Source organism: Calonectris borealis, chromosome W, assembly GCF_964195595.1.
Source record: "Calonectris borealis chromosome W, bCalBor7.hap1.2, whole genome shotgun sequence".
NCBI lineage: Eukaryota > Metazoa > Chordata > Aves > Procellariiformes > Procellariidae > Calonectris > Calonectris borealis.
In genome coordinates, this window is record NC_134351.1 from 35464696 (window position 1) to 35480584 (window position 15889).

General features: G+C 42.9%; 1 protein-coding gene across 1 annotated transcript in view; it reads right to left on the bottom strand.

Annotated features, from left to right (window-relative positions):
• Positions 1–1021: 1021 nt before the first annotated feature.
• The window catches only part of LOC142075032 (myocyte-specific enhancer factor 2C-like), a 132855-nt gene continuing 117987 nt past the window's right edge, over positions 1022–15889 (bottom strand). The window contains exon 9 of the mRNA XM_075136030.1: positions 1022–1229. Within this exon, the coding sequence (XP_074992131.1) occupies positions 1022–1229 (208 nt within the window). The remainder of the gene's footprint in view (positions 1230–15889) is intronic.

Consider the following 15889-nt stretch of genomic DNA (forward strand, 5'->3'; position numbering starts at 1 on the left):
AATATTTTATATAATTAGAAATACACATTTCAAAACCAAAACTTCTTCAAAGAGAAAACAGTTATCTTGGTTAGCAAAGCATCGAGTTCTTCATGGCTTAGGGTAGTGCTTTCTATACAAAAAGTCCTCTGTTTTCTTCAGGACTGTTAAAAAGATTAGCAAAAATATCAAGGAAAAAAGAACACATTTTGGATTAAGGAAACTACAAAAGCCACAAATGCTTTGCAAACTGTCTTACTTTTTAATATGAAAATAAGCAAAATCTAATGTACATATTCTTATATTTTTTTATTTAAGAAGTGATGCAGACCCAGAATTTTAAAAAATAAATATGTTTGCCCTCAAACTCAACATTTTTACAAGTATGGTTCTCTTTAAATGTCTTTGATCCTTTTTAACTGAGGGTCATACTCTAATGATATGCCTGTATGTTTGTGAGCATTTTAGGTATGTTAGGTGACTGAGTCTCTTCCTAGCATTGATTCATGGCCACCTAACTGCTGGGTCTGTCAAAACACCTGTACAATTTCTATATGTTGCATAACAGTTGTTTTCTCTCTCATTAAAGATCTGCCACTTCTGGCAAATGTTTTCCTTTTGTCTATTTACATGTAAATAATGTTGAACCTGCAGCATGACACTATCTATTGTAACATACATTTTGCAAGGGAGCACAACAGTGAAAAAAAATCTATTTTATACAAGTGTTCTGTTGTACTACTCAAGTGCTAAGCTTATCTCAGCATTTCTGTTTATCCTTATACTGTATCACTGAGGCAATTTAAAAGTACTTTTACAAAACAGAGTACCTGACTTTTTTTTTCCACACACAGCACATAATGCATATTGACATCCCTCCCCCATTAAAGTATAGCACACATGCACTACAAGAAAAAAAAAAAGTTTATCATGTTGCCCATCCTTCAGAGAGCCGCATGTGCTTGACAGAGGGGCTTTCCCTTTCGTCTGGTGAAGGTCTGGTGAGTCCAGTGGGGGAGTGGAATTCGTTCCGGTGGTCTTCTCAGTCACTTCCATCATATGAACTGCTACAGCTGCTCAAACTGTCAACGGGAGATCTCCCCACCTCATGGTGCATATGCTGTGGGTATCTTGAGGGTGTGTTGGTACAGTCTCTAGGAGGAGAAACAGGTTCTGACTTGATGTTGAGGCTTTGAGTAGAAGGCAGGGAGATATTTGTACTCTGAAATAAATGAGTGCTAGTGCAAGCTCTGTAGGAGGAAAGGAAACCCAGTTACAGACTGAGGAGGCATGGAGCCCCTGGAAATGCACAAACACACAAAACATCAGTGTAAAGGCTCATGCAGTACTGGTGGATGCTGAGAGAATGAGGACTGTTTACTAGGAGGTATTAAGAAAAAAAATCAGAGATGAAAACATCACAACAGACATGGTTCTCTTGAGTGGCTCTGGGATATGTCTTGGGACTGAAAGAAAGTCTTTCTCTTTCGTTCTCTCATAACAAATAACATATCAACATATTTGTCATAACAAATTTTGGAAGCTGAGCCTTTGCACTGTTGGAACCACCTGTAGGTTTCTTTATAACTAATGCTTGTGTGTGTCTATGCACTGGCTGAGACAGGGGAGGCATGGACTTTCTGCTGGGATTAATTTGATTAGTTCAAATGCACCAAACATTTTTATCACTGTTCATTTTGACATGCAACTTTAGATGCAAACTGTATAACAAAAATTTGGGCTCTGTACATGTTATACCTTTTGGAATGCAGTTAAATTTACTAGTCCTCGGATTAATATTAATAAAATACCACAGACAAGTAAGGATTTAGATATGATTTCATGGTATAAATGTATGAATTCATAATTCACACCAGAATTTTTATGAATTAATTACCAAAGAGAAGCTGAAAAGTAGTGGAAGGTATCAGAAGAGTACATTGGTTTGCATGTAGGAGAACCCAACTCAGAGGATGTTGCAAACATCAAGAGAAACTGTTACTCTAAAACTTTTAAAAAGATGAGCTATATACCTATTCTAAGTTAATTTTCTTTTTGTGGGCAGGTTATGGCAGAAGAAAGCTGAAGTAGGCGGGGAGGAGAGTGAACATTGAGAATGCATTTTATGTCGAAGGGAAAAAATGAGATCACTTACATCTGATGAATGCTTTGTACAGAAGCACCACCTACTGGTAAAATCTGACTTTTCTTTTTATTATTAAAATACAGTTCTCAATATGTAATTCCCATTATGTTCTTAGACATTGTTCCAGTTCAGAGACCATTTACTAGTCTGAAGTTAGTGCCTAATCCCAAACACACAGTTTCAAGGTGTGAGGATTTATACAGGGAGAGATTGAAGGTAATAGGGGCAATAGGCCACTTGGCCACAGAAGATTTTAAAACCAAAGGAGTGTTCAAACATTTTTACAGCAAGCAGAAGACATTCTGGGATTTGGAAGTATGTTTTAAACATGTAGGATAAACTGTTAAGTTTAGACGTGGTCATTTCCATTTATTGAAATATTCCACTTTTTCTGATACCTCATTGCCTGAGTTGATCTTTACTTAGGCAACATCTACTATAACTTTCATGAAAGGCAAAATATTTTATTTTCTTTTGACACATTTATACTTGAAACTATATGGCTTGCTTCAGTATTGAATGATATCAACTGCTTTTATCACTACTTATTGCAATGTTAAATAACAGATGGATCTTGTTAGACAACAGAGAAAACAGGATGTTCTATCTCCAGTTGCTTTTTTACCCTTCATTCCTATAGAGACAAGTTTGTCAAAATTTGCAGCAATCCCTTTCATGAGTCACAGAGTTAGTGATTAATAGCCCTCAGTGTAGAAAATGTAGGTGTGTTTTCAGCAAACAGGACATTTTTTGCTTTTGTAACTATTAAATAAACTGTATTGGGTCTGGCTGGGATGGAGTTAACTTTCCCCATAGCAGCCCTCATAGTGCTGTGCTTTGTATTTGTAGCTAGAAAGGTGTTGATAACACACCAATGTTTTGGCTACTGCTGAGCAGTGCTCCCACAGCATCAAGGCTGTCTCTCCAACCCCCCCCACCCCCAAAGTCCAGCAGGCTGGGGGTGGGCAAGAGGTTGGGAGGGGACACAGCCAGGACAGCTGACCCAAATTGACCAAAGGGATATTCCATACCATATGATGTCATGCTCAGCAATAAAAGCTAAGAGAAAGGAGGAGGAAGGGGGGCATTCGTTATTAAGGCATTTGTCTTCCAAAGCAACTGCTACACATACTGAGGCCCTACTTCCCAGGAAGTGGCTGGACATTGCCTGCTGATGGGAAGCAGAGAATAATTTTTTTTTTGTTTCCTTTGCTTCCGTGCACGGCCTTTGCTTTTCTTTATTAAGCTGTCTTTATCTCGACCCATGAGTTTTTCATTTTATTTTCTCCCCCTGTCCTGTTGAGGAGGGGGAGGGAGAGAGAGGCTTGGTGGGCACCTGGCAGCCAGCCAAGGTCAGCCCACCACATAAACACATATAAGAAACTGTAAATATCAAACTTGGTCATTTCAATTTACTGAAATATTCTACTCTTTTCCTGAAAACTTGTTGAAAAGAATCCAACAAGAATAAAAAATACATTCCGGGGTTTTGTTTTGCTTTTCATTTCCAGTGATGTTATTTTTCAGTTGCTTAGGAGATGCTAGGACTCACGTGGAAAAACAGGCTGGTAGTTTAGCATGTATGATAGGATTACATACGATTTTAGATGACAAACCTATAGCTAAACCTGAAAGTCCCTTAATACAGGATGGTGGAGCCTGGGGATTTGTTTTAGAAGTGTTTGACTGAAGTGAAGGTCAGGTTCGAGACCACCTGTGGAACCTGAATATACACAAGTCCATGGGACCCAATGAGATGCACCCTAGGGTCCTGAGAGAATTGGCTGATGTAGTTGCCAAGCCACTCTCCATATGTGAAAACTCAGGCAAAGTCCCCAGTGATTGGATAAAAGGGAATATCACACCCATTTTTAAAAAGGGTAAAAAGGAGGACCCTGGGAACTACTGACCAGCCAGCTTCACCTCTGTGCCTGGTAAGATCATGGAGCAAATCCTCCTGGAAGACATATCGAAATATATGGAAGGCAGGGAGGTGATTAGAGACAGCCAACACGGCTTCACCAAGGGCAAATTGTGCCTGACTAATCTGGTGGCCTTCTACAATGGAGTGACTGCGTCAGTGGACAAGGGAAGAGCTACAGATGTGTATTGGGTCTGGCTGAGATGAAATTAATTTTCCCCATAGCAACCCTCATAGTGCTGTACTTTGTATTTGTAGCTAGAAAGGTGTTGATAACACACCAGTGTTTTGGCTACTACTGAGCAGTGCTCACACAGCATCAGGGCTGTCTCTCCAACATTCCCCCCTCACCAGTAGGCTGGGGGTGGGCAAGATCTTGGGAGGGGACATAGCCAGGACAGCTGACCCAAACTGACCAAAGGGATATTCCATGCCATATGACGTCTGCTCAGCAATAAAAGCTAATTGAAAGGAGGAGGAGGGGGGGCATTTGTTATTATGACATTTGTCTTCCGAAGCAACGTGTACTGAAGCCCTACTTCCTGGGAAGTGGCTGGACATAGCCTGCTGATGGGAAGTAGAGAATAAACCTTTTGTTTTCCTTTGCTTCCACGCGCGGCCTTTGCTTTTGCTTTATTAAACTGCCTTTATCTTGACCCATGAGGTTTTTACCATCTTATTTTCTCCCCCCCGTCCTGCTGAGGAGGGGAGTGACAGAGCAGCTTGGTGGGCACCTGACATTCAGCTAAGGTCAACCCACCATAGGATGTCATCTACCTGGACTTCTGTAAGGCCTTTGATATGGTCCCCCACAACATTCTTGCCTCTAAATTGGAGAGATAATGGTTTGATGGATGGAATAATCAGTGGATAAAGAATTGGCTGGATGGCTGCATCCAAAGAGATACAGTCAATGGCTCAATGTCCAAGTGGAAACCAGTAATGAGTGGTGTCCCTCAAGGGTCCGTACTGGGACCAATACTATTTAATATCTTCATCAGTGACATAGACAGTGGGATTGAGCGCATGCTCAGCAAGTTTGCAGATGACACCAAGCTGAGTGGTGCAGTTGATTCACTGGAGGGAAGGGATGCCATCCAGAGGGACCTTGACAGTCTTGAGGAATGGGCCCATGCAAACCTCATAAAGTTCAACAAGGCCAAGTGCAAGGTCCTGCACCTGGGTCTGGGCAATCCGCAATATCAATACAGGCTGGGGGATGAATGGATTGAGAGCAGCCCTGCGGAGAAGGACTTGGGGGTACTGGTGGATGAAAAAGTGAATATGAGCTGGCAATGTGTGCTAGCAGCCCAGAAAGCCAATCATATCCTGGGCTGCATCAAAAGAAGCATGGCCAGTAGGTCGAGGAAGGTGATTCTTCCCCACTACTCTGATCTCGTGAGACCCCACCTGGAGTACTGTGTTCAGCTCTGGGGTCCCCAGCATAACAAAGATATGGAGCTGTTAGAGCGGGTCCGGATGACGGCCACAAAGATGGTCAGGGGGCTGGAGCACCTCCCCTATGAGGACAGGCTGAGAGAGTTGGGGTTGTTCAGCCTGGAGAAGAGAAGGCTCCAGGGAGACATTATTGCAGCCTTTCAATACTTAAAGGGGGCTTATAAGAAAGATCGAGAGAGACATTTTACCAGGGCCTGTAGTGAAAGGACAAGGGGTAATGGTTTTAAACTGAAAGAAGGTAGGTTTAGATTGGATATAAGGAAGGAATTTTTTACGATGAGGGTGGTGAGACACTGAAACAGGTTGCCCAGAGAAATTGTGGATGCTCCCTCCCTGGAAATGTTGAAGGTCAGGCTGGACGGGGCTCTGAGCAACCTGATCAGGAATCATAGAATAATAGAATCATAGAATCATTAAGGTTGGAAAAGACCTCTAAGATCATTGAGTCCAACCGTCAACCCAACACCACCATGCCCACTACACCATGTCCCTAAGCACCTCATCTACACGTCTCTTAAATACTTCCAGGGATGGTGACTCAACCACTTCCCTGGGCAGCCTGTTCCAAGGCCTGACCACTCTTTCAGTAAAGAAATTTCTCCTAATGTCCAATCTAAACCTCCCTTGGTGCAACTTGAGGCCATTTCCTCTCGTTCTATTGCTAGTTACTTGGGAGAAGAGACCAACACTCACCTCACTACAACCTCCTTTCAGGTAGTTGTAGAGCGAAGTGAAAGATAATCTTTCATCTAGTGAAAGATGTCCCTGCCCATGGCAGGGGGGTTGGAACTAGATGATCTTTAAAGGTCCCTTCCAACCCAAACCATTCTATGATTCTATGATTTTATGATTCTGTATGAGAAGATGATGTCACTTTGCAAAGCGGGGGACACTTAAAAACCCATGCTAGTTAAAAAAACTACACACATTCATTCAAATTTGTTTACATGGAACAAACTTGACTGTTACATGCACGCTATTCTGTTACAGCCCCCAAAGATCAAATCTAAAGAGATAAGCTGCATTTTCTAAGAAATACAGCTAGTATTATTACACTGCAATGTTACTTTTTTAATAGTGTTTCGGAAGTGAGTACGAGAATGCATTTCTATAGACACTTTGTTGTGGTTTAACCCAGCAGGCAGATAAACAACATGCAGCCGCTCGCTCACTCCCCCCACCCCCCGCAGTGGGATAGGGGGGAGAATCGGGAGAAAAAAAAAAAAAGTAAAATTCGTGGATTGAGATAAAGACAATTTAGTAGAACAGAAAAAGAAATTATTATTATTGCTATTGTTATTGTTATTGTTATTATTAATAATAGAATATACAAAATGAGTGATGCACAATGCAATTGCTCACCACCCGCTGACCAATAACCAAGTAGCGATCGCTACTTCCTGGATCATGCATACCATTCATATACTGAGGATGACGTCACATGGTATGGAATACCCCGTGGGCCAGATGTCCCAGATATGCTCCCTCCCAGTCTCTTCCAGAGCATGTAAGCTGAATGTCCTTGGCTAGCAGGGCACTTAGCAACAACTGAAAACATCAGTGTGTTATCAACATTCTTCTCATACTAAATCCAAAACACAGCACTAGGAAGAAATTTAACTCTATCCCAGCCGAAACCAGGACAGTATCCACCCCTTATTCTATACCATCTACATCATGCTTAGGTCTCACATTTTCCAATACGTTCCAATTAATCACCACCATCTTTGTTGTCTTTATATATATATATATATGCATGTACACGCACAGATATCATTCCCTTAGTCTATGGGCCATCCCTCTAAAATGTCCATTGAGTTCATTTACTCCATGACTTTGGGCTCCATCTGTCATAACAGTCTTTCAGGGCAGGAGAGATGGTGTGTGGTGTTGGATTGTTGCATGCTGAAGCCAGTTCTGATTCCAGTATTGCTGCGCTCATCCGGTTCTATCATCGTTGCACTTTGCTTGGTTTCATCGGAGTTCATTCTTCATTAATCTGGGTGATTCTTACTGCAATACTGTTGATATGACATATAGCAACCATAGAAGTGACGACATACAGTATTATATAGCAATGAACATCATACAATCCAGTTCATTGGCTATTTTCACCCAAAATCAAATCCCCTTGAGGTACACACCGGACTTACCCATCCTTTCGCATTACCCACCAAGTGCACCCAGGTCCCTCAGCAAAAGCAATCCCACGAATGAGTTTTCCATTGCCAGAGGCAGGAGTAACCCAGACTTTCTTCCCCAGCATATTTCTTATGTGCACGAGAGGGACTCTACAGTACTCCCCTCTACAGTACGCAAAAGTTTTGATTGGGCAGGGCCAGCTTGATTGAAAGATCCCCTGGTGTTGACTATCCAGGTGGCTTTTGCTAAATGTGTGTCCCAATGCTTGAATGTCCCACCACCCATTGCCCTCAGTGTTGTCTTTAGCAGTCCATTGTATCGTTCAATCTTCCCGGGGGCTGATGCATGGTAGGGGATGTGATAGACCCACTCAATGCCATGCTCTTTGGCCCAGGTGTCTATGAGGGTGTTTCGGAAATGAGTCCCGTTGTCTGACTCAATTCTTTCTGGGGTGCCATGTCACCATACGACTTGTTTTTCAAGGCCCAAGATGGTGTTCCGGGCGGTGACATGGGGCACAGGGTATGTTTCCAGCCATCCGGTGGTTGCTTCCACCATGGTGAGCACATAGCACTTGCCTTGGCGGGCTTGTGAGAGTGTGATATAATCAATCTGCCAGGCCTCCCCATATTTATATTTCAACCATCGTCCTCCATACCAAAGAGGCTTTACTCACTTGGCTTGTTTGATTGCAGCGCACGTTTCACATTCGTGGATAACCTGTGCAATAGCGTCCATGGTTAAGTCCACCCCTTGATCACGAGCCCATCTGTATGTTGCATCTCTTCCTTGATGGCTGGAGGTGTCATGGGCCCACAGAGCTATAAATAATTCACTCTTATGTTGCCAGTCCAGATCCACCTGGGCCACTTCAATCTTAGCAGCCTGGTCCACCTGCTGGTTGTTTTGGTGTTCTTCAGTGGCCTGACTGTTGGGTACATGAGCATCTACGTGACGTACTTTTACAGTCAGGTTCTCTACCCGGGCAGCAATATCTTGCCACAATGCGGCAGCCCAGATGGGTTGACCTCTGCGCTGCCAGTTGTTCTGCTTCCACTGCTGCAACCACCCCCACAGGGCATTTGCCACCATCCATGAGTCAGTATAGAGATAAAGTACTGGCCATTTTTCTCGTTCAGCAATGTCCAAGGCCAGCTGGATGGCTTTCACCTCTGCAAACTGGCTCGACTCACCTTCTCCTTCAGCAGTTTCTGCGACTTGTCGTATAGGACTCCATACAGCAGCTTTCCACCTCCGATGCTTTCCCGCAAGACGACAGGACCCATCAGTGAACAGGGCATATTGCTTCTCGTTTTCTGGTAGTTTATTATACAGTGGGGCCTCTTCAGCACGCGTCACCTCCTCCTCTGGGGATATTCCAAAATCTTTACCTTCTGACCAGTTCGTGATCACTTCCAAGATTCCTGGGCGACTGGGGTTTCCTATTCGGGCTCATTGTGTGATCAGTGCGACCCACTTACTTCACGTAGATTCAACCTTGAGTCTCCCCTGGTGCTTTCTGCCAGAGGCTCCAGGTAGGACCATTCTCCCCGGCTGCGGTGTAGAGCACATTCTTCACATCTTGTCCTGCCCGGACTGGCCCAAGGGCTACTGCCTGAACTATCTCCCATTTAATTTGTTCAAAGGCTTGTCGTTGCTCAGGGCCCCATCTGAAGTCGTTCTTCTTCCTGGTCACGTGATAGAGGGGGCTTACAATCAGGCTGTAATCTGGAATATGCATTCTCCAAAAGCCCACAACGCCTAAGAAAGCTTGTGTTTCCTTTTTGCTAGTTGGTGGGGACATGGCTGTTATTTTGTTGATCACATCCATTGGGATCTGACGACGTCCATCTTGCCATTTTATTCCTAAAAACTGGATCTCCTGTGCAGGTCCCTTGACCTTACTTTGTTTTATGGCAAAACGGCTTTCAGAAGGATTTGAATTTTTTTCTTCCCTTTCTCAAAAAGCTCTTCTGCTGTGTTCCCCCATATGATGATGTCATCAATGTATTGCAGGTGTTCGGGAGCCTCACCCTGTTCCAGTGCGGTGTGGATCAGTCCATGGCAAATGGTAGGGCTGTGTTTCCACCCCTGGGGCAGTCGGTTCCAGGTGTACTGGACGCCCCTCCAAGTGAAAGCAAACTGTGGCCTGCAGTTTGCCGCCAAAGGGATTGAGAAGAATGCATTAGCGATATCCATTGTGGCGTACCACTTGGCTGCCTTTGACTCCAGTTCGTATTGAAGTTCTAGCATGTCTGGCACGGCAGCACTCAGTGGCGGCGTGACTTCATTCAGGCCACGGTAGTCTACTGTTAGTCTCCACTCTCCATTGGACTTTCGCACTGGCCATATGGGACTGTTAAAGGGTGAGCGAGTCTTGCTGATCACTCCTTGGCTCTCCAGTCAACAAATCAGCTCATGGATGGGAATCAGGGAGTCTTGGTTGGTGCGATATTGCCGCCGGTGCACTGTTGTGGTAGCGATTGGTACCTGCTGTTCTTCAACCCTCAGCAACCCCACAACAGAAGGGTCCTCCGAGAGACCAGGCAAGGTGGACAGCTGTTTAATTTCCTCCGTCTCCAGGGCAGCTATACCAAAAGCCCACCGGTACCCTTTTGGGTCCTTGAAATACCCTCTCCTGAGGTAGTCTATGCCAAGGATGCACGGAGCCTCTGGGCCAGTCACAATGGGGTGCTTCTGCCACTCATTCCCGGTTAGGCTCACTTCGGCCTCCAATACAGTTAGCTCTTGGGATCCCCCTGTCACTCCAGAAATACAGATGGGTTCTGCCCCTTTATAGCTTGATGGCATCAGGGTACACTGTGCACTGGTGTCTACGAGAGCCTTATACTCCTGTGGCTCTGATGTGCCAGGCCATCGAACCCACAGAGTCCAGTAACCCCAGTTGTCCCTTTCCTCCACCTGGCCAGAGGCAGGGCCCCTCTAGTCCTGGTCATAGTATCCATCTCTCACTTCTTCCAAAAGGCGAGTCAAGAATATCTTCATTACAATTACAATCCCTTCTACTCTGTCTGGGGAACTGTTCATTGGAATCTGGACTGTTGTGAGAGGTTTTTCCTGAAAACTGGAGCAGCATTTTTCCTGGGAGAACCCCCTTGTGTCATTGTTTTTCCTTGCAACTCACGTACCCGTGCCTCTAGGGTCAAGGTAGGTTTTCCATCCCACTGCCTCATGTCCTCTCCGTGGTCATGCAGGTAAAACCACAGGGTGCCCCGTGGTGTGTACTTTCTATATCCTCTCTCTTGAGCAGAAGAACGCTGACTCCTAATGGCTGAGATACTGGTCCGTACAGGTGGAGAATAGGACATACCCTCTTTGAGTTGCTGGACCTCCTGGGACAGTTTCTCCACAGCCGAGACAAGGGAGGAGGAGACAGTTTCTTCGTATTGCCGGAGTCTGCCAACCACGTCATCCACCGTTGGTGCTTCTTCCTCTTTCCAGGACAGTACTGCCAACAAACTGGCATATAACGCTGGTGCTCTCCGTACCAACTTCCGCCACATGGGTCGCGTGCACTGGACTTCATCTGGATCTTTGTGCGTTTGCTCATTGTCCAGGTCACTATAAACCACCTCCATCGTGCCCAATTCCCTCAGTTACTGGATACCTCTGTCCATGGTGGTCCATTTGCCTGGGCGATATATAACATCTTCCTTGAAGGGATACCTTTCCTTCACGCCTGACAGCAGTCGCCTCCAGAGGCTGAGGACCTGTGTCCCTTTTCCAATCGCCTTGTCAATGCCCCCTTCCCTAGCAAGGGATCCCAGCTGTTTGGCTTCCTTCCCCTCTAATTCCAGGCTACTGGCCCCATTATCCCAGCATCGGAGCAGCCAGGTAACAATATGCTCGCCTGGACGACGGCTGTAATCTTTCCGCATATCTCGCAACTCCTTCAGGGATAGGGATCGGATGGTTTCCGTCTCATTTATGAGTTCTTCCTCTTCCTCCTCCCCTCCTCGTGATGGCCCTGCTTTTCCATCATCCCTTTCTAAATGACCTGACTTCTGCTTCCAAGTTTTCCTCTTCTGTACAGGAGCAACGGATACCAGCAAGGGTTGGTCCTCTGGTTCAGCTGTAGTACCTGTTACAGGGGTTGGAGTAGCTGCAGTGCCCATCGCTGGGGTTGGAGTCATTGCAGTGCCCGTCGTTTTGTCATCACATCCGGACACCTTCTCTTCCCCTTGAGGGTTCTGAATAGTGCTGAACAGGGCTCAGTAGGCATGGGCCAGGCCCCAGCACATTGCAGTGATTTGTGTTTCTCTGGAATTGCCAGGGTGACAGCATGCTTTCTCCAAATATTTTACTAGTTTTTCAGGATTCTGCACTTGTTCAGGGGTGAAGTTCCAAAACATTGGAGGTGACCATTGTCCTAGGCACTTGCCCATACTATCCCACTCACCCTGCCACTCATAACTATCCAGCCTCGGGGCAGATCTCTGGGTGGTATTCTTAAATAGTTGTTTAACCTTAAACAAGGCCTGAAACACAGTCAGGAGACATAGCAATAGGAACATACTGGTTTGAACATCCCAAGGGTATTCAAAATTCTCAAGAGCTATTGTAATCAGCCTGGAGGAGAAGGGGAAGGTGAAGGAAGCTGTCTCCCCCGTAAATTGGCTCTCCAAGGAGAAGAGGTAAAAAGTGTAATTATTAATAGTTTCCGAGAGATAGCTCCCGAAGCACAGGGATGACGGCAGTGCTGAGTATAGTCTTTTGACCAATAATTTTATCATACCATAAGCCAGTGTTACACAGTACAGCAAAGCCATAACCTTAATCCATCTCCCAGAGATGAGAATCCCCACATAAATACTGACAAACAGCAGTATATACAGCCAGTAGGGTGCTACATACCAAAACTCCAAGAGCAGATCCAACAACTCTGAGAGCAAATAAACCAACATTGTGACCAGCGACTACTACACTCATATAGTGAATGCTTATAACAAATTTGTTTTAACCCGTTCGAGTCAGATGTGTTGTTATCTCAACCCGTTGAGCCCCACGTTGGGCGCCAAAAAGGCCTGTTGTAGTTTAACTCAGCAGGCAGCTAAACACCTCGCAGCCGCTCGCTCACTCCCCCCACCCTCCGCAGTGCTCACCACCCGCGCTGACCGATAACCAAGTAGCGATCGGTACTTCCTGGATCACGCCTACCATTCATATACTGAGCATGACGTCACATGGTATGGAATACCCCGTTGGCCAGCTGGGCCAGCTGTCCCAGATATGCTCCCTCCCAGCCTCTTCCAGAGCATGGGAAGCTGAAAAGTCCTTGACTAGCAGGGTACTTAGCAACAACTGAAAACATCACTGTGTTATCAACATTCTTCTCATACTAAATCCAAAACAGCACTAGGAAGAAATTTAACTCTATCCTAGCCGAAACCAGGACACACTTCTTTAGGTTCTTTGTGATTCTTCACAGATATTATGTAAACGAGTGGCATACAAGTTTGTGGCAGTCAAAAATATTACAGATTGATCTGCATTTTGAACACTTTTTTAAAATGGAAAAAATCATATTGGCATAGCAGGACTAAAATTTTGAGGTTTGAAACTATATAAATATTAAAACAGTTGATGTGAATTATCATTCAAATTTTTCATTTCAAATACTGTGTTTTTAAAAATTTTTTTTACTAAAACTATTTAATAAATTTAATAGGTGCTTTTGGTGATGATAATGTACATTATTTGGTTAAAATCTTCTGAAACATTTTTACTAGAAACTCATATAAGCTGATATAGCCAATTACAAGGGAAATGTACTGTTACTCATAGGTGTGAATGGGAAAAGAGTACATACTTAGGTGCAGTATTTTGTATTCTAAACAGAGGATTGATCTCTACTTAGAATGGAAGCTTTCTATGTTATAAAAAATGAGAATTCTTTCTGTTACTAAATGATTTCATTGTGTGTGCAAGTGTGGAAACGGCTGTTTATGTATCTGTATGTAACAATGTATATTTTACACAGTTGCTTCATACAAATATGCAGTTTTGGTCCAGGCATATTTATTTTCATCATTTGAAACCTACACTAAGTTCACTGAAAACCAAATAGAGAGAAAGAAGTCTACTGAAGGAAGAGCGAGCCTCACATATGTTTTCTTTTAAATCCACACTTGTTTCTCTAATTTACCTTACCTCCTCACTTCAAATAAACTTTTTGTTCATAAATGTATATAAGGAAACAGTGAAAATTCACTGTAAAATTTAGTTATGTCTGTAACTAGGAGAACAGTGGATATTTTTGACTTGCTAGTAATTCTTTTTCTTTCAGGTAAAAGCAAAGTATTTTTTTCATATTTTTGATCAAAGCAGAATAACAATTTTTGTGTCATGATATTTTGATTAGCTTTCACACTTTAAGGTTTATACTTTTAAAGGGAATTTCTAAACAAAGAATAATTGGAAATGGAATCACTGGAACATCTTATTTACAATGGTGGCATAAGAAAAAAGGCTCAGTCTGAAATATTTTAGGCTTTAATTCAAAACAAGGAAGTTGGCAGAACTGATACAAATTCACAAAACATGATGTCACTACGTCTAATTTTTTCATTTAAAAGGATTCAGTGGAAAATATTTGTCCAGGTCCAGTTATGCCTACTAACCAAAATTAATCATTGCTAATTAATCAGCTTGGAAGATAAGAATCACAGAACAAGTCAAAAGCATGTATGAATTTGGGCAAATCTTTCATTCAGTTGGGCAGAAGTTTGGAGAAACTTCTTGTATGTAAATAATTATCTATATTGAAGATTCTTGAGATGAAATACTGTGACTGAGTTTGTACTTATATTTTATGAAAGCTAAACTTTCACCTGTGGATGACACTTAAGGCAGAAAAGATCCTCTCTTAGACTGATAAATATGGATGAAAGAGTAGTTTCCATGTAATGGACTTGTGCCTAAAGAATTTATACCGTTTATTTCAAAGTTAGGAATGGAATCCCCTCCTGGTTAACAGCGATTAACTTCTGATAGACTCTTTGGTCCATGTTAAATAAGTGGTAACCCTCTCTGTAGAAGACATTGCAACAATATTCAGACAAAACCCCTTAAGTTTTGGAAGGGATACATTTTGATTTTTAATGGGATTAATGTGTATTTTTTCCAGACGTAGACCCAGTCAAAAGACTGTGAAAGTAATATTTTTCTTTTTAATCTAAAATGTTAAAATTTCTGACTTGCTTTAATGTCACAATCATATCAAAACAGACTCTACATTGTTATCTTATTTGCCAGGCTCAACAAAAGGCCAAAAGCTGTACAGACGTGGAAAGTGAACTACTCTCATATGGTCAGATATTTTCCCTTAGGCCCACTGGCACTAGTATGGTTGCTAATTGCAGAGCCAACATGGAGAGTTAGAGTTAGATTGTAGAAATCTTCTACACTTATCTGAAAGATGGTTCTGACAGTACTGCTGAAATTGTTGGGGACTTATCTGGAGCAAGCTAATATGTCAATTACTAACCACATTCTTCTGCCATGCATTGAGGAAGAGGAGCTGATAGTGAAGCTTTAGGCTCCTGTGAAAAACAAAAAAACCTGCTGGAGAATTGGGATACCTCTCCCAGTAACTTCCATTCTTTCTTAGGCGCTCATATGTCTTTACAGATTACTGTTTATCAACAAACATCTCACAGATTCCACAGCTTTTCAGTATGTGGACTCACTCAGCTAGTATTCCCACAGCATAGGTATTTGGGAAGGTCAAACCCATTCTAGATCTATTTTCTCAAATGTCTGGAGATGACTAGAGTTTTGTGTGATTGTCTTTATTTTTCTGCAAATTCTAGCTCAGCTAATGTGGACTGGATATGTTCTATGTACTTTCAAGTTTTTTAAGTAATCCAGAATTTAGAATAGGTGCTTTTGTATATAGAACTCAGCAACTAAAATAAGGAAATGCTTATGATTTCCTGCACACATAGAAGACTTCTACAGAACTGTCAGTGAAGCAGCTTTCATAGCTGAACTGATTTACAAATCACTGAAAGAATAATAATAAGAGTAGCAACTCAGAATGTATTCCACCAGCCACAGCTATTACACTTGGACTTTCTGTGATATGAATTAGAAACAGATAATGATGTATGACATATCTGAAAAAGCACATAGTTAGTTTAGGATTTAATTTATAATTTTTTTTTGGTTAACCAAATAGCCTTATTACATTCTTTGATACACCACTGAAAATCATCAGCTTA